Genomic DNA, 23410 nt, shown 5'->3' with positions numbered 1-23410 from the left:
TCCTCTCCTCTCTCTTCTAGTTTCTGACCGGTGCTACTGAAAAAGTGGCGGCATGACTTAATGATGACCACCAACTGTGCTGGCCAGCCTCCCCCGGTACTGCCACCTGAACCCACTGCACCACACCTCCCCTGCAGCTGAGCTACAGACCACACCCACCATTTGCATCTCCTCTTTCACTACTTCCACGAGTCGTCTCTGCGGTATCCCTCATATACCTTATCCCTTCTATACATTTGCAAACCATCTCAACCTCGCCTCTTTAACTTTGTCTCAAAACTACTTAACCTGAGGTCTTGCTACTGGCAATGTGCTCAGGGGGGGTTGTCATTAAGTAAGTTGCGACCTGCCACCTAGGGGAATTTCACTCCTAGGAAATATAAAGATGGAATATTTAAGCAAATTAAATAGAAGGCTGCACAGGTTTTAAAATGCAACCCAGTGAGATACATTGGTTTAAATATTAAGATATATTTATTACATGTATAAAAAGAAATTATAAGCAGTTGCAGGCTGGATCACAATCAAGAGTTGACTGAAGCAGATAAATCTGTCCAATAATCAAGTAAAAACAAGAGAAAGGCTGAGCTGGACTCACCAGTTGCTCAGGACAAAAAGAAGAAGAAAAAAGGAGCACATACAAACTCACCAACGTTACACCCAGGTACTGTAAAACAAAGGGGGTGTGGAGAAGGACCACCACCATGGACCTCGCATGGCTTCAGGCTTATCCTCCTGGAAGCCAATGCAGCCACTGAAATAATCAACATGAAATGGACACAAAAGGTAGTAAGACATTCAGCACAAGACTTTGAGTTTTAATATACTTTGATGTTTATGGATTATGTTTAAGTTCACTTAGTCATCTTAAGCTCCTGTTTCCCAGTTCTAGCTCTTTGTTTATTAGACCCCTTGTGTCTAAGTCTCCCTTCATGTGTTTGTCCACCGTCTCCTCCTCTTGCCCCCCCCATGACCCATTCCATCTACTATGTGTATTTTCCCCCAGCCATCATGTTCTTTTTGTACTTCGTTATGTCCATGTCTCATGTTCCCTTTTCCCTCTGAATATATCTACAGTTTGTTTCTCGTCTGTTCGTCATGTTAGGTCTGCGGGTCTTAATCTCTCATGTTTCATGTCTGTGTGTCCTATGTTGTCAAGCTCGTGTTATCATGTCTGCATCTCATTATGTTTCCTGTTTACATGTACAACAAACTTATGGGTGTTCCACACCGCTGTGAATATATGCAAAACAAGAGAAAGGCACACAATGGACAGCAAAGTGCTTGGAAGAAGTAAGGACGTGGTGTGAATATAGAGTCCATATGTGAGAGGCCTGAGTGATGAGGGTTACTGAGACCATAGCTCAGATTGGTGAGGTGGGTGGGTAGGGGTGTGGTGTGGGGTGATAGTGTTTGTTAACAGTCTGAATGGCCCAGAGGAAGAAGCTGTGAGTGAGTCTGGAGGTGTGGGACCTGACTGACTTGAGGAGCAGACCAGAGGGCAGCAGGTGGGCGGGGTGCAAGGGGTCACCTGTGATGGCCCTGATTTTTCTGAGACAGGAGGATCTGGCAGAGGGCAGCCAATGACTTTTTGGGTGGTGTTAATTACTCTCTGCAATAATTTAATTAATTACTTAAACATATAATTAATTACTTTGTGGCATATTTAATTCATTCATTTTGGCGCCTCTGGCCCTCCACAGGTCACAGCTGAGTTAAAGTGTTACAAAAACACACTTGCCTACTCAGGCTATAAAAACTCTGAACTAGGGGTGGATTCGGATGAGCACGAATATCGTGTTTTTTTACGAATACTTATTTCGAATAAATATTTTTTTAAATATTTGTATTCGGGAACAAGAAAAACTTTATATCAAAAAGCTGAGTGTCCTTATTAGACCGCAGTGCATGTAAAAGGTGAATGACACAGGCTGCTCCACGCAGAGAAGACTGAACTGAACTGCATCACTATTTTTGTTGAATAGATTTTTTGGACCTTAACTGGGTTCCGGAGGCAGTTTGTAACTTTAGCGAGGATCGGGAGATGATTCCATTACGCTGCATTATTGACGTCTGCAGTGCTCTCATGTTCGCTCTGTTTACGTAGCTCTGTTAGTAATTTAGACCAGCGGTCCCCAACCCCCGGGCCGTGGACCGGTACCGGGCCGCGAGTGATAAGGTTCGGTTGTAAAAATTTATGGTTTATAGGGTTTTATTCGTTTTTATCGTTACCTCGTTTCCCTGTGTCTTTTCCCGTGTGTTATGAATAGATATTTTTATTTATTTATTTTTGTTACCGATACTCGTCTTATTTTGTTGTATTTAAAGTCCGGTCCGTAAAAATATTGTCCGTGGCGCAAAAAAGGACCGGATTTAGACAATAGGCTGTTGACAGAGTAACGTTAAAGTTCGGTTTAAAAGGATAAAACAATGCTTCTGTTGTGTCGAACTGTATGCACCTGTGGGAGTTATATGGTACATATATGTTACTCTGTCTTTTGCAGACAGCAAGACATAGGCTAGTAGCAGAGCTTTCCGTCACTCATTAACTTAGCTGAAACTCCCCACATGGAGTTGGTCAACCAAACAGAAAAGAGTGCTGCTGCTGCTGAGCCACCTCTTGGTCCTGCACCAGCCAAAACAACTTGATCAACTTGTGTGGAAGCATTTTACACTCAGTGCTGCAGATGAAACCAAACTGTTATGTAATGTGTGCAAAAGTCAGATCAGCAGAGGCAGTTATGTCAAACATCTGTCAACATCTGTTATGCATAATCACATGCACTTAAAGCATCTTATTCCTGGTACTGTCTGTCAACCCCCCCATAAGCACCAATCCCCCCACCGGCACCACTACTAAAGAATACTTACACTAATGTTAATTAGAACTGTAACACAAAAAAACTGGATCTTTACGCCTATTTTGATACTTCCCCCCCCTCAACAAATACCAATACTGACTGCTCTGAACACTGAATTCACTAAAAGCTCTTTCAACATCATGCCCCCCCCAAACACACACACACCCTTAATACCATACATAATTCTTATTTACTCATTTATCTGTATCTGTATGTAATTTGTATCCATTCCCTTTATATGTATTTATTTGAATATTTATGGAGATGTTTATGTATTATAGATACTGTAAATCAGCGGTCCCCAACGTTTTTTGCCCCACGGACCGGTTTATTTCTGACAAGATTTTCACAGACCAGCCTTTAAGGTTTCGCAGATAAATACAACAAAATAAAACCAGTACCGGCACCAAAAAGAAAAAAAGCAGATTTATTCATACCACATGGGAAAAGACCCAGGAAACCCCGTAAACGATAAAAACGATTAAAAAAAATATTGATAAAAATCGATAAAAACCCTGAAAACCATAAATTTCACACCCAAGCCTCAAATCTCGCGGTCCGGTACCAAACGACCCCTGGGGGTTGGGGTTTATTCTTTTTTAAATGATCTCCAACAAGAAATGTTAATGTCTGCTGTTCAATACTGAAGAAATGTAAACTTAGAAATGATGCCAGATCATCATTGCCAAATTGGATCACTACAGCATCCCTGACATCACTGCCATGCTCCAGCAGCTGCGTGTGGGATTGTGTGTCCCCTATGAAAGATTTGTAAATCCTAAAATACATTTGGATGCAGGCAAATGTCTAACAAACACATCTAGATTCTGTAGTTCCACAATTTTCAGGCAATCATATATAATAAGGTCATCTAAACCCTTGCATCTTGTGAGTTATGATCTGCCACAGCCAGGTGTTGGGGTCATTACTCAAGAAAAATAATGCATTACACATTACTCATTACTTATCATAAAAGTAATTGAGTACGTTAAGCATTAGATTACTGTGTTACTGACAAATGTATTACACCCAACACGCAAAGTCCAAACTGGCTTCCACCAAAGAGCAGGAAAAAAGAGTACAAAAGAGTTCCCTATACACATCTTAGCAGTCCCAGATGCACCACAGGTATAACATCAACATTTACATGGCACAATTGGGTTGCCTTTCTTTAACCAATGATATAGACTTGCCTGTATAACATACAGTAGAGTAAAGATCCATAAATCGTATCTGGAACGGGAGATCACCAGGGCTAAGCTCTCTAAACTTGGCTCTGTGCTCATGAAGTTGCTGTTGTTGTTTTTTAAATGAAAAAAGTTATCGACTGTGCAACTGAATCATACACAGCCTGCAGAGCTTTCAATGCACTATTAGTTGGAATTCTATCACAATGCCAACTATTAAGGTTTCTCCTGTCACAATGGGGGTGTACATCCCTAGCATGACTCTTGTGGGTCAATATTTTGTCATCAGCTAAAGCTGCTGTTTCAAGAACATTAGTAATTTTGTGCTCTGATATTCAGTTCTTAAATTACTATAAGACAAATAAATCAAAAGGCCTTTCAAAAGCATTTGCAGCAGAACACTACTGATTAAAATTAGCCAACAAATCATCATCAAATTCCACATTAGCTTGCCAGGACTGAAAGTGGTGGCTGGATGTCTGTAACATTAACTCAGACTTTAGTTCAAGCTACCCTCTGTGCTTAATGCAAAGTGACCAGCCTGAGCTTTCTCAGTAAATAAACCATTGAGCAACAAAGTTTGTTTTGAATTCACCCACTGCCTCAAATTAGCCACCTGCTCAAATAAAGACCAAATCAAACATAGGCATGAGACACAAGTTTGTCCTGATATGAAACGTATCCTGGCCACACTGTCCCTGCATCAAAAGCAGCTCCTGCTGCTCAAAATTAAGCCTTGTAGTCACCAGAGGAGCAACTACTGGCTCTAAACCCAAACTATGTTTCTCAGCTACAACTTTAATAACCTTTGTCTTGAAGACCATAACCTTAACGTCAGTTCATAGTGTCCAGCTATTTTCAACAGCTGTTCCTTGGTATATTTTCTAACAAGATCCAAGAAGGAGAGCCAACAAAAGCTGCGACTGAGGCCATGGTATAGGATGAAACATCAAAGATAGCAAAACCACTAGAGTTTTCCACTATCTGCATAACCACAACTAACACTACACCCCTAGTCTTTATGTGCCTTTTACACAAGTAGGTTTGTAAAGCAGCCCAAAGTGGCAGCCCTACAAATTCCTGTGCACATGTAGAATTGTCCAGAGGCAACTGACACTAACCATGACACCACAACACAACCAGAATGTGGGAAAGAGAAACGATGCAACCCAAATGACTAAAGCTCATCTAAGCAAACACCAACCATTGTTCTCAAGGCGTCCAAACATCTAATCTCTGATGGAAAACAAACACACCTTATTTTGAACACCTAGTGCATCCACCAAAAACCAGACCAAACCTGGCTTAATGCACAACAGGATCAAATGAGCTAATTAGTACAAACTCAAATGCACTAAACTGATCAAACCTGGACAAGCTCTCATTTTTATCTGAACCTGGAGATGTACTCTAGCAGTTAAAAGTTTGGACACACCTTCCCATTAAATGTTTTTACTTTAGTTTCATGACTATTTACATTGTAGATTCTCACTGAAGGCATCAAAACTATGAATGAACACATATGGAATGATGTGGTAAACAAAATGAGCGATTGTGGCTCAAAGAGTTGGCAGTTCATTCTGTAACCGGAAGGTTGCTGGTTCGAGCCCGGACTCGGACAGTCTCGGTCGTTGTGTCCTTGGGTGAGACACTTCACCTACCGCCTACTGGTGTTGGCCAGAGGGGCCGATGGTGCGATATGGCAGCCTGGCTTCTGTCAGTCTGCCCCAGGGCAGCTGTGGCTACAACTGTAGCTGCCTCCACCAGTGTGTGAGTGTGAGAGTGAATAGTGGCATTGTAAAGCGCTTTGGGTGCCTAGAAAAGCGCTATATAAATGCAATCCATTATTATTAAAAAAGTGTGAAACAACTACAAAACATGATTTATATTTTAGATTCTTCAAAACAGAAACCCTTTGCTTTCATCAGTGCTTTGCACACTCTTGGCATTCTCTTGATAAGCTTCATGAAGTCTTCACCTGAAACGGTTTTCCAGCAGTCATGAAGGAGTTCCTGGAGATTGGCCCTTTTGACTTCGCTCAGTGGCCCATCTCATCCCAAACTAGGTTTAGGTCTGCTGACTGTGGAGGCCAGGCATTCTGGCACAGCACTTCATCACTCTCCTTTTTGGTCAAATAGCCCTTACACAGCATGGAGATGGTCCAACTAAAAGCAAACTGGATGTGATGGCATGTTGCTGCAGGATGCTGTGGTAGCCATGCTGGTTCAGTGTGCCTTCCATTTTGAATAAATCCCCAACAGTGTCAGCAGCAAAGCTCCCCCACACCATCACACCCTCTCCTCCATTCTTCACGGTGGGAACCATGCATGTAGAGACCATCTGTTCATCTTTTCTGTGTCGCACAACGACACGGCGAGTGGAACCCGAGATCTCATCAGACCAAAGCACAGATTTCCTCTGGTCCAGTATCCATTCCTTGTGTTTCCCGGCTCAAGCAAATCTCTTTCGCTTGTTGCTTTTCCATAGTCGTGGTTTCTTAGCAGCTACCATAAAGGCCTGATTCGTGCAGTCTCCTCTGAACCGCTGATGTAGAGATGTGTCTGCTACTGGAACTCTGTGTGGCATTTATCTTTCTACAATGTAGAAAGTGGTAAAAATAAAGAAAAAAGATTAATGAGAAGGTGTGCCCAAGCTTTTGACTTGTAGTGTAAGTCATGAAAGGGCCAAATCAGAAACCACAGTTTTATTTTGAACAGAAACCAGGAGTGTGAACAGGCTATCTGCAGCGCAACATCAACAGCAGTCAACTTTCAAATCTGTAGAGATACAGGAAGGAAACAGAGTTTACGCAGGGAGGTGATGGATTCTGGAACACTTACAAAAGGACAGTGTGCAGTTTTCAACATTTTGGAAAGGAAGGTGAAGACTTCTCAAATAGCCAGTAACAAGAAAAAGGCCATTTATAGTTTGAACCAGGTGAAGGATGACAAATGGACCTTTCAAGATCAATCAGTGTAAATGTTTAATTTCAGATACGCACCATTCTTTTGCAGAATGTTTTTTGACCTCCACTCATGACTTCTGCATGCAGCCTTAATTAAGGGTTAGTTTTTAGTTTAACCAGAGTACCTGTCTAAGTATTTCTCTTATTCCACACTTCATCAGAAATGACAAATGCATAGGCAAACTTAACCTAATCTCTTTGGACATAGACTCTATGCTGGTGCAGGTGTAAGAGGCAGACCCTCACTACCCCCCCAACACACACAGACACACACACACAGACACACACACACCCTGTTTTCTATTTCTCCCATCTGTTCTAGTCTCTGGTACGGAAATAAGACTGGAGAATTGCAATTACAATCCACTGCTTCCTTAATTTCTACAAAAAACCATCTCACACAGTGCTGCTCAAATACAGCACTGACAACAGTTGGGGTTTCTTACCTGCTTTTCCTCACATCCTGCAGCTGCTGAAGGTAGGACGGCTCTGCTCTGCACTGAGGAGCTGCTATGACTGAGAGTCGGGGGAATGGGACAGAGGAGTGGATGAGGAGACAAGGAAGGATGACAAGTTAATGGAAAGGATGTACAAAGGGAGGGCAGAGGAAAAGATGATGTTGGGGGCAGATGGGCAGAGAGCAGGAGGAAGAGTTACTGGTGGCTGCTGCATCTCCGCTCTGCATCTGAGTCTTATAAGCATAGCAGTGCAGAGTGCAGCACACAACCCTACCACTGCTCCACTCTCACTCTCAGTGTGCAGCTGCATGTGTGTCCACCTAACAGATGCAGCAAGTATTTATGGCACTGTATTTGCTGAACTGCCAACAAAAGCTCTGGTGTCATATGCTACAACTGATAGAATGTTTTCAAAGGTTAACGAAATTACGCCATTTGATGATGTGCATTTACACTTTGAAAAGGGGGATGTATTATTTAAGGCATTAATCAGGCTAAAAGTTAAATCTGCTTTAAATGAACTGGGGATGTTTGTCTGAATCTATATTTTTCTTTTGATCAACAATAAAAAGATGCAAACAAAACATCACCTTATCTAATAAGAGTTGTGTATCCAAGCTCTGGCATACAATAGCATTACACACTTCCTTCAGAACTGTCAGCTACACATTCACATGAATTTCTCCTTCTACCAAATCCCAAACTCTCTTGAATTGGCCAGGGGAGGACATCTGAGTGCAGCCAAGTCATTGACAGGTTCAAGAATCCAATCAGAGATGATCTGAGTTTTTTGATCTTACGCCACACTCTCCTGCTGGAAACAGCCAAAAGATGGGAACTCTCTGGGATAGAGATGATGGTCCGCATTAGCACTTGGGTAGGAGGTGGCGTTTATATTAAATTGAAAATTGCTAAATTGGGTGTGGAAAGTGTGCCAAGAAAATATCCCTTGCACCATTACATCAAAATCATCAGGCTGAACTGTTATAAGCAGGCTTTTATGTCGTTATGCCAAATTCTGACCCTAGAATAGAATTGAATAGTTTATTTCAAACTTGTAAATATAACTAAAACAACAAAAGGAAAAACACTTAAAGGCATAAATTTTGCATGAATGTCTCTATAGCTACACAATAACATTCAATAACACTAAATATGTTATTTATTGTCAGTATGGTAGAATATATGTGATTCCCAAATGTTATGAACTTTAGCCAAGCCAGGACCCACAGCGAGTAAAAATCATTCAAATCATTTGCAATTTTTTTTATGTCACTGATTATTGTATTTTGCATTTGGAAGTTGTTTAGATAGTCCAATCCTTTAGTTCCTTTGTTTACAATATTATTGATTACTATCCATATGCTTTTCATATTATTTTTATTTTCATCTAAAAGCTTACTGTAGTAATTTCCTTTGCTGTGTTAGTATTACAGAAAAGAAGTTGTCATTAAGTGTAACTGTTATATAACTGTTAAATCAACTTTCTTAAAAGCAGAAATGTTACCACTCCTTCCCAATATATTTTACATTTAAGATAAGAAGCAGTGAAATAAGTAAGGACTGAAGATCATAATAGTATCAGAGGATCTGCTGAGACTGAGGCGTTTACATTGTCCAACTTCTCTCATTCACACAATAAAACATCGTCTCAACCTAATTATTTACTGATGAAATCATTTTCATCTAATGTAATTTAGTAGATGAAAATAATGTGAATGTTGACAAAATCAGTTACAAGTGTGTGTGTGTGTGTGTGTGTGTGTGTGTGTGTGTGTGTGTGTGTATGTATATATACACATACACACACAGATATATATATATATATATATATATATTCTGTGTGTGTGTATGTGTGTTGGTGGTCTTTTTCTTAATTATTTTTCTTAATTATTATCAGCTTGTGGGGATAGGTTAATTGGATAATCCAAATTGCCACTAGGAGTGAATGTGAGTATGAATGGTTGTCTGTCCCTGTGTGTTGGCCCCAGTTTTATTATATAGCGCGAACATCAGTCAGGACCCTGCAGTGATACGGATACTGCAATGATACTTGATGGGAGATAATATTTTAAGGCAGAACAAATGCAAAGGTTAACAACTGACGATCTTGTAATAAGTCCACGACTGCACGGCTCGGTGCCGAGAGGAAGAGCAGCGAACAAGCGTAGGCGGAAATGTATTCTTCCAAGCGTCCCAACAAACAAGCCCGCTACAAACCACCGATGCCTGCTTCCACAGCACCGTGCATTACGTACACTGTCCACACTGTAGAACATTAATTTATTCAAGCAAGTCGAAAATCTCGCGGTGTTACCATTCAGACATCTTGAATTTTATTAAAACCACTTTTTTTCATTAAAGATACGTCATATATATATTTTTAAATCTATCCATCTGTCTCTCTCTTTATATATTTATACAGACAGGCTTTGTTAGCGGCTTGAGTCCACATTATTTTCCGCTGCTTTAGCGGATGTGTAGTTGGTGGCTAGACCGAGTCTCGCGTGCTAATCCCGCGGAGAAGAGACAGTCTCTCACGGGGGCTTTCGAGCCGTATTGTGCGTCATCTGCATCGCCGCCGTTTTGTTATTTTTCTCCGCCGAGGAAACATGGCAACCCCGGCTGCGGTCAACCCGTCCGGTAAGTGAGCAGCTATAGTGTGCTGGTGGAGAAATAAAATGGATATGTTCAGGACAGTAAAGGAGAAAATGCCGCCGGGTTTTGTTTCGACTGTTGCTGAAGAAGGTCGAAGCTCCGACAGGCCGCCGTAGCCTGGCTCCAGCATCCATATCCCTTCCCCCACCAAGCCGACATTCACACCACCGCGAGGCTTTTCTTCCCAGGTTTGCAGCCAACTTGTGTCGAAATGACGTGGTTGCTGTGTGATTTTATGGCTTTATGCCCATTTGCTGTCATACTTTTGCTCCGATTCGTGTCCCGTAGAGCTGCTAGCTGTACGGGTTCGGCTGTCCAGCCCGTTGCTTTCCTCTCTGTGATACAAAAGGTTATTTTGCATATTGTTGCCGTACCCCATTGCCCTTTATACGCTGTGTTGCCTCTAAGATATTTAAATGCTCGTTTTTATGAAAGGGGAGCAGTCTCACATCGGCATTTGCCTTATTCGTGTATCTCTGTTCCGTGCCTGTTGATTCTTTATTGCACAGAAAGCCGATAAATATGTTCCGGGGCGCTTGGACAAAGCGGAATGCTGTTTAAAAGTCTGCCCCTGCACTTTGGGATTTCCTCTTGGTTTGGGGTAAATAAACAAGTAACTGCAAGCCGGCGTCAAGCCACGGTGAAAACAAGTGAGCTGAATCCATATATCTAAACTTTTAAAGACCACAAACAGGCTGCAGAGTCGAGGGGAAATCACGGTTCAGCGGCGGTGGCGCGTTGGCGGTGCGTGGACACGGAGAGTCCATCTGACACCTGATGCAGAGAACATCAGGTGTCAGAAATATGATGCACAACGTTTTGTGGGCTGCTGTTGCCTGTGCTGTTGTCGGTCCTTAGCCAAGCACGGAGACGTTATACGATACAAAGAACCGACACAAAATGCTAAAAACAACGAGAAGTGCCCACTGTAGCCGGTGTCACTTTTCATGATGCTGTCCTGATCTTTGGTATTTTGTTTTTCAATCTTTCTCCCATTCCTGGTAAACTCCACCGATCACCAGTCAGCTTTTCGCCCATGTCAAGCATCAGGCAGTTGCAGCATGCATGGAAGTTGGTTAAAAACGCCTCACAACATGCTTTTTGTTGCCAAATACTTGTAGATATGCAGACGGACACAACTGCAGTACCAAATGTTAAGCATCAGCATTAATAGACGTTAGCTGCTTGAATCAGTCCTAAAAATTTCACTACGATGCTAATACATTGTCCTCATTTTGCCAGTTTACTAAATAAGTTGTATGTGAATTTCTACCTGTTTGCTACATTAATACTTGGTAAAGAAAGTATATACTACTAAATAGGTTGAATTTTTTGAATTTTGATGGCAATTCAAAGGGAAAACAACCACAAAATGATGATAAAGTTATACAGCAGCTTCAGGACTCGCTGGAATTCATTCAGCAAGTTTCAGAATGCTGCTGAACCATTTTCATCAGCAACAAAGATTTCAAGCTGTGACTGTCATCCTAGAAGAGAGCACTCCACAGTCTGAGATTAAATGGGGTCAAGCAGTCAATTACAAGCAATCTGTTTTTGATAATACAGTAATTAACTGTGGTAAATCACACGTTTTCTGCCGTCTACACAGGTAGGGATTCCCATTTAAAAAGTCCATTTGTCCTCAGCAAGTTTTCCTGTTGTACAAGAAAATAGCCAGGACTCGACTCAGCTGGCACAAATAGAGTTGAGTTCTCTCTCTGTGTGGTCACGGACACAGACTCTGCAATCTGTTTACATTTATTAGTTGGACACAAATCATTTGCAAACCTTCAACAGTCCGAGTGAGACAGCGACTGTCTGCGGAAACGTTGCGTCTTCTCAGGCGATCTGTGCACTCGTCCTGTGATCAAAGGTGGTTGTGAGTGTGGAGCACCCTTGAGAATTTTTTTTCTTGTCACACATCATATGTCACTGTAGCATAAATGAATTCAAGTTGACGTAATCTGAAAAAGTACTGCGGCAAAGTAATTATTCCTGTGCGGATGACAGAGACTCTCTTGAAGAAACGGGTCAGCCTTAATGCTTTGCGTCACTTCATTGACAGTGTAAATGAAAAGGGAATACAAATAAAGAACTGACTGGTTATTAGTACCTTTGCTGCATACAGAGTGTTGAAGTGAGGTGCAATTAGAATGAAAAATGAACAGTCCTGTCAGACAATGAAAGGGCACTGTCAGCAGACAAACTGCAGAGAAAAAGGTGAAGAAGCGTGAACAGGCATGGTGGAGGAATTTCAGGAGTCATTTCTGACAGAAGGATAGAAGCAAGAGTGATGATGTATGGTTTGAAGAGGGGGGCACTGACAAAATGACAGGAGGCACAGCTGAAGATGTTAAAGTTTTCATTGGGAGTGAGCAGGATGGACAAGATTAGAATTGAGTAAATCAGAGGGACATGCAGATGAGGGAGAGTGCATATACTGGACCAAAGATTTTGAATATGAAGCTACCAGGCAGAAGGAAAAGAGTAAGATCTCAGAGAAGACTACATGCAGAGGGCTGGTGTGACAGAGGTGCCTTCTAGGCATGTGGTCAGATGGAGGCAGATGAGCGGCTATTGTGACCCCTCAATCGAGCAGCCGAAAGAAAAGAAGACGGGGAGCAGACAAAACAAGATTCTTCTTATTCTTAGTCAAAGAAGATCTCAGTCAGTGCAGATGTCTTGTATGGAGGCTACATCCAACTGTATAATGAGCCATTCCAATGTGTGGTGGACGCAGGCAGTGAGAGCTCTGTGTGTCATTAAGCACAGCCAGAGGAAAAAATCAGCCTTATAGTTTCCCTGGGATGGCAGTAGAGTCAGGCACATTGACTCAGACCAGATACCCAGGGATGTGGGAGGGGCTGGTCACTGCAGGATTATTCCCATAATTCTGTGGCTCAGACCCATTTGGTGTCAGAGGGTGAGAAACACGAGGAGTGAAATGATCTGATGAGGTCTGTGTGCTTTGAGAGGACAAAAAAACCCATAAAAAAAATCAGGCCATAAATCAAACGGCAGCTCAGAAGAGTAATTGCTAGAATGTAGCAGAGCATCCTTGTCAGATCTTTAGCCTTGTTGACTGTTCATTTATCAGTTAAACTAGTCTTATTTATTGCTGAAATCATTTTCCATTAACTAAGTGATCAAAAAACAGAAAGTTGTTCTACACCTGTACTAAGGTCAGTTGATTTTGATTTATTGAATTCATAAACCTTCCAAGTAAAGTTTGTTTCATAGCCACACTTCCGAGTTCTGCCGTGGACATGTGAAGGTTAATGAGCCAGATATTTTATTTAAATCATAGCAGTTCTGACTCGTTAGCCCTGTGCCAAGAATGTCATTTTTAAGGAATTTTTATTTTGAAACAGAAAAATAATGGAGTTTTTATTTATTTACCTTCCGTCCCCGGCTACATGTGCTGCTGGTAGTGCTGAGAGTATGTAAGCGGCTGAGTGGACTCATCAAGATCATATTGTTACATATTGAGCAGTATACACTAGAGATGGACCAATCCGATATTACGTATCGGTATCGGTCCAATACTGACCTAAATTACTGGATCGGATATCGGAGAAAAATAAAAAATGTAATCCGATCCATTAAATATCACGAAAGCACCTCACAAAACTTGCAACACGCCGTAACTCACCTCAGAACGTTAGCACGTCGGAGCAGTATGCATCACGTGATAGAGCGGCTGTGGCATGCGGGACCTGTCGGTGGTCTGGATAGCATTTGGAGCTTCGCTAGCAACCCGGCATTTCATCTCCGACAAAGTTATCCCCGAGAGAAGTAAAGCAAGTGTGTAAGTCCATCTCTGAATGTTTGTAAAGCATTCCTGCGTTAAGCTTAACAAGATATATGGAGCGACTGCCTCTTCTTGCTGCTACTTCAATCATGAAACTGCTTAAGATCAGCTGATCGGCTTTTCTGTCGCGAGTCCGTCGTCTCTAGTTTGTTTTTGGCCCACTTTGCACCAGAAAGAGGAAACCAGCGGCTGAACAACAGCAGCACGTTTAAGCTTGATCAGCTGTTGTTAGAATTTATTTAATATTACTTTCTACACCAGGATCTTTTTCTACGTAGCTGACGGCTGGTAACTGTGCAGGGGCGGATCTAGCAAAGTTTAGCCAGGGGGGCCGATAGGGCATTAACAGGGAAAAGGGGGCACAAAGACATACTTTTCTTTCTTATTCTCATTTAAAATGTCTAGCTTTTAATAAATAATTATCTGACACCCAAAGTTTTAATTTGATGTAAAATGAATAGAAGTCAATTACTGTATATAGTGACTATTAAGTCTAATATACCCTAGTAAGCTATAGTACTTTTTCCTTTGGGAAGGTACCATCTGTGCAGTCTGCAATTTTGTTGAAGAAAGATGTTGAATCTATTTAATATTTCTTGAAAAATAATTGTATTTCTGTGCATTTTTTTTCACACTGCATCAAATTAAGGTTGATTACGTCGATTAAGCATCATGAGGTGGAGCGTGAGGGGTGGTTCCCTATTTTTTATTTATTTATTTTTGTTGTTGCTGGGAGTTGGAACCCTATTAGTTAGGTTGCTTAATATTTACTGCTAAGTACTCTTTAAAATACCAGAATAGGGAGGATGGTGTAGGTTTAAGTTTATTAGATTGATCAGTATTGCTGAACTATGAAATATTTTTTTTGCATACAGGTATAACAGAATAGCTTTAGTGTAGTTGTTGTTTTAAACTTGAGTATGAACTTATACAAAATGCAGCAAGATATTTAAAAAACAGTTTTGTTGATTAAAAGACACTATATCGGATTCATATCGGTATCGGCAGATATCCAAATTTATGATATCGGTATCGGACATAAAAAAGTGGTATCGTGCCATCTCTAGTATACACCAGTATATACCAGTATACACCAGTATATACCAGTATACACCAGTATATAACAGCAGATCAGATTATCCCTCCAAGACTGTAAATGGTAAATGGCCTGTATTTATATAGCGCTTTACTCGTCCCTAAGGACCCCAAAGCGCTTCACACATCCAGTCATCCACACATTCACACACTATGGAGAAATTTGAGCTTTTCCCACTACTTTTATTGGATTCATGCATTCACTATCAGACTAGCTTGTCTGGATTAGGGTTGTGGGATGCTCAGGCCGATCCCAGCTTCGCCTAGGTTAGGCTGTTGGGAGTATTTAAGTTACAGAAAAGGTCCCCGAAAACCATATTTGCACACAGGGACTAAACAATTAACTGTCCATTTATACAGCAGTGAAACTTGGTGACTTGAGGCATCTATTTTTAAGGGTTCTGCACGTTTCTATTATCAGCCAACACATGCCAGCATTAATGTATGATTGCAAACAAGCCCTGTGTACCTGTACAGGCTATATCATTCGGATTCGGTTTAAACACCTGCTCAGTAAACATAGTTTGTGAATACAGATAAGGTTACCTTTAAAATCAAGTCTTTTACATTTTGGCCTTTGACTTCTACGTGATGATAAGTGATAATTCATCATGAGGAATGATAGCAGAGGTATAGAGAAACACTGATGGTGTTCAACATTTTAACCATGACAATTAAAGGAGATGAAACACTGTGAAACTGACATAGTTATAACTCTTAGAAGCTGTTTTTTTTTAAAAGTGCTTAAAATTAAAGTTTTAAAAACATGTTCAGCGCCATCTTCTACGTTACCGGGTTGGTTGGTTGCGTCTAATAGACTTCCATTAGTTCATGTTAGCTAACTAGCGACAGAACTGATAACTCGGGGGGAAATCGAGGGGACTAAAACTAAAAATGAGCTTAAGCGGGGTCGCTTTTGTGCTGCCCCTGAGTGCAACAATGAGTTTTAGGTTAAAACTAAGGATATAATTTCCACTTTCACTGTATGTGTCTTTAGCAGCATTTGTTTTTTTGTTATTATTTAGCTAGCTTCACTCGAAACTTGAAAGACGTGTATAGTGGTATTTTGAGTGTGTAATAATCCTGCTGTTTGAGGGCTGTTTGTTAAGCTTTGTGGCTAGGGGAAAAAACTATGGAGGTCAGAAATAAAGCGTGACTGAAGAGCGGGAATAGAAACAACCTTGGGTAAGGGTGTGCAGTGATTGAAAAGGAGAAAGGAGGCAGCATTTCCTTCAGTCTCCCCAAAGGCTCATTAATGGATTTAACCCCAGGGCTTTTCTACAAACATCCCTCATATCAAATAGGTGTCTGTTCTCTCGTAGCTCTGTTTTTAGCCTCCGCCATCTTCTACTCTACTCGTTTCACTATGTTGATGAGACGGTCTTAAAGAGAGTCAGTGAGAAGTCTGGAGCTCGACCAGAAAGCCAGAAGTACTGGTGTTACTAGTGGCTTTTAATTTCCTAGGTTCCTTTTTGTTGTATAGATCAGGTTTTTATCATCATTTTGTTGTGGCACTCAACAATGAGGAGACATTTAGCCTGCTTTATTTAGTGCAGTGTTTGTGTCTGTGTGCATGTGAGATTGTGTATGTATATATCTCTGGGTGCAGTAACACATACTGTATCAAATTTTAATTCATTTACTTTGTGCACTGAGTTATACTGGCAGGTTTGCTTCACTTATCCATTTCACCTGGCTTAATGAGTGAGTGGAGCAGAAAGATGTGGAGGCACAGAGTGATGATAGAGACTCCAGGAGCATAGACTGTGGTCCTCACACTGTACCAGCTCAATGTTGAGTAAAAGAGGAAGCCTGTATTTTTACTGGTGTGTGTGTATGTGTATATACATATGTCTAAAAACGTGTTTGATAATCTGAAAGTGTGACAAATATTTTTTTAACAGCACTGTAACATAAAAGCAATGTAAACATACATGTGAGTAGTTTAGAATATTTGACACATCTTACAGTACTTCGAATGCACATTTGCAAATTACAGTTTATATTAAGCAATGGAGAAGACACACACAGACCCTGGTGACACTCACAGAGGACACACAAGCATAGAAACAGTTTTATAGCTGCAAATTATATTGCTTTAAGATTAGAACCATAGTTAGTCCTCCCTCTGTTATATCTTCCAGAAATGGGCAGTGAGTTGCCAGGGACAGTTTCAATGCCAGGAGCTGTTGGATCTGGACCGGTGAGGATGGGTGGAGCCGTCCCAGGTCGTGGGGGCAAGAGGAGATCAGGAGGGTGAGTGTCTTTACTGCTGATATGCTGTGGAAATTAGCTTTAAAATTAAAGGATCAAAAAAGCTTTGTTGGGTCATCAGTCCTTTAAATCCTGTTAGTGTTAAATTTACTGTATTCTGAACTAGTAAATGCAATCAGTGTAATTGTATTGAGGTTTAGGACTCTCGCAGTCTCCTCAATACTGCAGCATAACTGTATTGACACGACAAATTTTCTTATTGTCTTCTGCTTTTAAATTTATCTGCACCTACATGTCTGATTTTGGGCAATGAGTACACCATCAAAGAGCGATTTTTATCACTCCTGGGATCAATGCTAAGCCTCTCTCATCCTCGTTGGAACCGTGCAAGATTTAACACGTTGGTATTTCTAATTCACAGCGGTATGATTACACACTAGACAACTCGCTGCAATAAACTCACCACTTGCTAATTGCAAACTGCTCAGTGGAGTTGGTCCCACTGTGGGACATGGAACTGATTCTTGCTCTGTTGATGCAGCAAGATTCATTGCTATTGATAATGGAAAAATGCAGTAGTTCAGCATTTTCCCATTATCAATAGTAATTATCAACACATTGTGTCTATTGATAATACTTATTGATTTTTCTAAGAAGCATGGGTGCTCACGTAGTTGCATCCCACAATCTCAACACCAGAAAGACAATCAAGGTTTAAATGAAAAACTAGAAGTTTGGGTGTCTCAAACTTTGAAAGCATATTGTTTAGAAGACTCGTTTATAAGAATAGTTTCTCCGCACAAGATACTATTTGTGAGGTCCAGCTGTTCTCTCTGCAGGAAAAAGCCAACAATGATCGTCCCTTCCATCGAGTTGTGATTCATTAACAGTATTAACTGAAAAAGTAACTGTATACTGTTAATACTGTTCTGTCATTCAGTTTCTGTGAGTGATAAAATGTGCGAGGATATGAAAAATATTCTAGTGGAAAATGAAAGAAGTTGTTTGAATTTGTCGTTTCAACTTTAAAAAGGATTCATTTAGAATGGAACCACATCTCATACTGAAGGCAGACCGCATTAGCATGGAAGTCACAGAATTAAAAGAATGATCTGGAATGCACATCGATTGCTCTAGACTTTGTATATTTCTGTTTGTTGTACATTGGTTGGTCAGTTTACACTTAACGGTGCACTTAACCCATGCACAGGCAATGTAGAGAGTAAGGTATGGCTCAAGGTTGCGATACAGTTTACTGCTGTCTATGGTGTTCCTGCTGTATGTGCCCAGCTCAGAGTGTATGTGAACGTGTTCACGTGTTTGTGTGGTTTCGAAATGATGTCAAGGTAACGAACAGCTAAAAATCTTCTCTGTTGCCTGCAGACAGTGTGTATAACAGTTTTAACTCTCCAGCAAGTATTCTTAACAGCAAACCCTAACCCTGAAAAAGGGAAATGGGCCCATGCTCCTATTGGCCCACCACTCGCAGGAGGCGCCGTAGGGGTTGGTAGCAAAGTGTGTTGGGCGGCGGCCAGAAGCGGAGGCCCTGGCGGACCGACCCCCAACTACCAAAACTAGTGACTGAGACATGGCATGTCACCTCTCTGGTGGGGAGGGAGCCTGTTAGTGCATGAGTTTGACAGAGGTACCAGCGAGATATAGTCTGGCTCACCTCCATGCACGGCCTGGGCTCTGGAACCACTCTCCTGGAGAGAGACTGGATTCTGTCTCAGTCTGGAGTTGACTTTGGTGAAAGGTACCGGGCTGGGGTGGTATCGTACTATCCCCTCGTCTTGCTGCCTGTAATGTTGGGGTTTCTCCCAGTGGATGAGAGGGCTTGTTCCCTGCGCCTTTGGTTGGGGAACAGGTCCTGACTGTTGCCTGCACTTCTGCACTGAACCACAGTTTAGAGTACCCAGCTTTCTTGGGGTTCCTGGGTGGGGGTGCTTGAGGGTGCTGGGGACTCTATTGTCCTACTGGGAGACTTCAACGCTCATGTGGGCAACAACAGTGAGACCTGGAGGGGTGTGATTAGGAGGAATGGCCTCCTGGATCTGAACCTGAGCAATGTTTTGTTATTGGACTTCTTTGCAAACCACAGTTTGTCCATAATGAACACCGTATCCGAACAGAAGTGCACGTGGCACCAAGACACCCTCAGCCGCAGGTCTGGTCATACGATTATAAATTCGAACATCAATCACCAGACCTGTGGCCTAATGTTCTGGACACTCAGGTGAAGAGAGGAGCTGTGCTGTCAACTGATCACCACCTGCTGGGGAAGGATGCTGGACAGACCTGGCGCACCTAAACGTGTAGTGAGGGTGCGCTGGGAACACCTAGCAGAGGCCCCACTAGATCTTAAACTCACACCTCCGGCAGAGCGTCAACAGCATCTGAGACTGGGGACACTGAGTCTGCACCTGAGTTCAGCATCTCCAAATTAAAGTGAATAACGTAACGATGTACAACGCATCCACTTAACACACTGTTTGCTGCTACAACTACACATGTTTCTTTTTCAGCTATTTATTTATGAGTGACTTATGTATGTATGTATATATATGTATATATTGTACTATTCTTAGTTAGTGTATTGTCTGTCTTGTCTTAATGTTGGTTTATAATGGAGCACTGTAACAAAAAATAATTTCCCCAGGGATCAATAAAGTATTCTGATTCTGATTCTGAATAAATAACTGTAAGTGACACTTGACTCACTTTTAGTCACTTACAGTTATTTATTCACCTATTCAGTCAGTTAAATTTTAAAACTGTGTATATACTGTATATTCTGTGTGCCTGTTTATGCCCTGTCCTTATCTTCAACGCCATGCTGCTCTGTTGTATCTTAATTGCCCCTCGGGGATAAATAAAGTCCTTCTGATTCTGATTGCTGAAGCTGCTGCACCTAGTGGAAGGCTTTTACTTTGGTGGTCTCAGAATCTCAGCACTGCTTTTCACAGAGGGTGTGGTTCTGTTGGCTTCATCAGGTGATGCCTACAGCTCACATTGGAACGGTTCGCAGCCGAGTGTGAAGCGGTGGGAATGAGAATCGGCACCTCCACGTCTGAGGCCACGGTCCTCAGCCAGAAAAGGGTCGAGTGTCCATTCTGTCTCAAGGACAGATTCTTGCCCCAAGTGGAGGACTTCAAGTATCTTAGGGTCTTGTTCACAAGTGAAGGGAGCAGGGGCAGGGTACCTGATCACAGGCAGGGCCTAGGTGTTGACAGTTCTTACCGTTCAGCTCCTCAGGACTTGCCTGACCCTTTGCAGGTACTTGGTGGTTACAGCTTTCTCAGCGGCCTCTTTGTGGTTCCCATTCGCCTGTGGGACTCCTAGGTACTTGTAGCTGTCCTCAATGTCTGCAGTGTTGCCTTCTGGTAGTTCAGTCCACTCATTTCTGACTACATTTGCTTCTCTTCATTACCGTCCGCTGTCTTTGAGTCCAGCTTTGTCCAACCATTGGTAGGTATTCTATCAATGACGAAGGAGCTTTTCTACCTCTTCTTACGAATTACAAATTGCTTGTAATTTGTCGGCCAAACGTAGCTTGTGGCTATGTCCTGATACGTTTATGCAATATTTTTACTAAAAACATACTTAATTAAATTAAGAAGTGGTAATTCTCTTTCCTGTTGTTGTTTCTCAGAATGGACTTTGATGATGAAGATGGAGAGGGGCCTAGCAAGTTTTCAAGGTGAGAACATTGACAGTAGATGGCACACATACTGTCTGAAATTGTTGAGTACATAGTTCATGAAAACCACACAGTTTTTGTTTCAGGGTATCGGCAGGTGCAATGAGTTGTTAATGGTTTCTTGGAACAAAGTAGCAGTTATGTTGGTTTAAATTGGTCCCTTAATTTGAGGTATCGTTCTAAAAATTCCCGTTTTGTTTTGAGAATCCTCCTGATACCCTGTTTGTAACTGATGTGGACACATCGGGACTTTTTTCTTTTACATAAAGGGGACTCGAGTCTTTCTCTCACTGCATCTCAAGTGTCCTCTCACAACTTCCTTTCATTTCAGCCTGTCTTTCATTTGTTCCTTCTAATACAATGTAATGTGTGAGTGTGTAGGATAGTTCTGACGTATAGCAGTCAGTGCTGTTTGGAGCTGACAGAATCTGTGAAGTTGAACAGTGACAATGGAGAGCAGGAGCTGCTCTCTGCTGGCTACACAAGGAACTGCATTTCATGTCTGATCCATGTGGATTGAGAAAGGCATACCATGAAAGGATGTGCTGCTGCATATGCACATTGTACATCTGCTGTTTCCACTCCAGCATATTCATCGTTGCTTTCTCCCATATACAACAGCTTTCATTCACCTTGCATCTTATTTCATGACACAAAAGAATGAACTGAAAAAAGGAATTCACTTTTATTTTTGAGGGGGGATGGTGGGTGGGGAGAGCTGGTACTGTTTTAGGCTGAACTGAAGGTTAGAGGGATGAGCAAACACACTGCCCTGTGTACAGGCACAGTGTGAAAGGTTCTCAGTCAGGTAATATTCCCTGCTAGGGGTTGAATGCGGTCTAATATTTGTTTTAAGAACTGATGAAGGTGACATGTCTTTACAAACAAAATACAAGCTCAAGCAAATACGTCACATTTCCTCCCACACTCACCTTGAGGTTGGACGGTGCAGATTCACCAGTTTAATTATTTAATTTTTCTTTGTTTTTTGTTGGAATCTGAACAACTTAAAGACTTTTACAGATATTGTGGACTTAATTTAATCATAGAAACAATATTCACTAGTGGGTTTTGTGGGGTTTTTGCAACTTGCTTATGAGCTATTGTTTGATTGAAATTCTAGTAAATGTTTAGCATGAGATGAGTGGTCCATCAAGATGTTTTCTAGCCTCATGTAGAATTTGACACTAGATGACATTTGAATGCTGGGGTTTATGTGTATTGTAGCGTGCTGTAACATGAAGTGGATCGTTAAACTAATTTAATTTATTAAACAATTAAAAAGATTGTTAATTTCATTTTAAAAAGGAGGCAAACACCCTCCTGTGTAACTGGGCTCAGTTCGTTGGTGCCTTGACGTGGCAGTAGTAGTGGTTGTGAGTCACTGCTGAGTGAAGTGACAATCCTAACAACACACATGACCTGAGAAACCATCTTGTTGTCCATTTTTGTACATCAGACTTTGTCGCATCGATCATCAATCTTGAACATGTAATGAAGCATTGCGTGGCAGCTGAATATGGACAGTGAAGCTGCTCTTGATACTTTTCCTGTATCTACATGTTTGTCACGCGTGTTACATGCTGTGTCCTCTCCTTTCTGCAGGTATGATGATGATGATCAGAATCCTGGTGGGGATAAGGAGAGATACGCCAGGTAGGCTTAGCCAGCTGGGCATAAAGAGGATTTTGCATTGATGCAGGGATCAACAGACACTTTGATCCTAACAACAACAAAAACACTTCTGTGTTGTTAGAAATGCTCACAGCGAGTTCCCAAAAAAAGATGGCTAAAAATAAAACTGGAAGCATTGAGTTTGTTAAACGCACCCAATTTTAGTACGAGAGAGGTGAGCACAGACATTTTTTCAACAGTTTTAAAAGAGTCAATAATTCCCACTCAGTTTGTAGGTTTTGTTTTTTTAAAACCAGGTCATATTCCAGCAGTTAGACACCTTCTGCTACTGCGAGGTAATCGGAGCAGCACATCCAAGATGGCAACACTGAAGTCTCTTTTTTAGCCTTATATCCTGTGGCAGGGCTTTGGGATTGTTCAGCGGCGTGTAGAACACGAAGGTCTTTGTTAGACAAACAAAAGGGAACCAAACAAACTAAAAACAGGGAGGTAAAGTTAGACACTGGAATTTGGGGAAAAAGTAAACTCAGTAATGAATTCATACGAAGTTAAAATAATGAAAAATAATCATGAGTAATAAAAAGCAAATTCCAGAATCATGAGGTTTATTCTGCAAGTCTTCTCTCCTCTCACAGGGTGCTTCACAGCATGGTCGACGTCCCTGCTACATAGCAGAAACGAGCAAGAAGCAGACTTTATCAGCCTTGCATTAAGATTTGGCTTCACTCTGTGTTTTGTTGGCTCTTCATGAGTATAGCCAAACCATACATGTAAAATATAACTATTATCTGAAGCCACAGAGCCTTAGCTGTACTCTGTGGTTATA

The 23410-nt window shown here is 41.5% G+C and overlaps 1 protein-coding gene across 5 annotated transcripts in view; it reads left to right on the top strand.

Moving 5' to 3' along the window:
* Window positions 1–9700: 9700 nt before the first annotated feature.
* Window positions 9701–23410, top strand: part of arnt2 (aryl-hydrocarbon receptor nuclear translocator 2) — a 63997-nt gene continuing 50287 nt past the window's right edge. The window contains exons 1-4 of one of the 5 annotated variants that reach the window (XM_042213538.1): window positions 9701–10114; window positions 17180–17291; window positions 20902–20949; window positions 22555–22605. In XM_042213538.1, coding sequence (XP_042069472.1) covers window positions 10084–10114; window positions 17180–17291; window positions 20902–20949; window positions 22555–22605 — 242 coding nt within the window. In that variant the 5' untranslated portion in view covers window positions 9701–10083. The other 4 variants (XM_042213539.1, XM_042213540.1, XM_005945708.3 and 1 more) reach the window with 4 other exon arrangements.

Source organism: Haplochromis burtoni, unplaced genomic scaffold, assembly GCF_018398535.1.
Source record: "Haplochromis burtoni strain Fernald_Lab_line unplaced genomic scaffold, NCSU_Asbu1 Contig_450, whole genome shotgun sequence".
In the NCBI taxonomy this organism is placed as follows: Eukaryota; Metazoa; Chordata; class Actinopteri; order Cichliformes; family Cichlidae; genus Haplochromis; species Haplochromis burtoni.
This window is presented reverse-complemented; position numbering and strand designations above follow the sequence as displayed.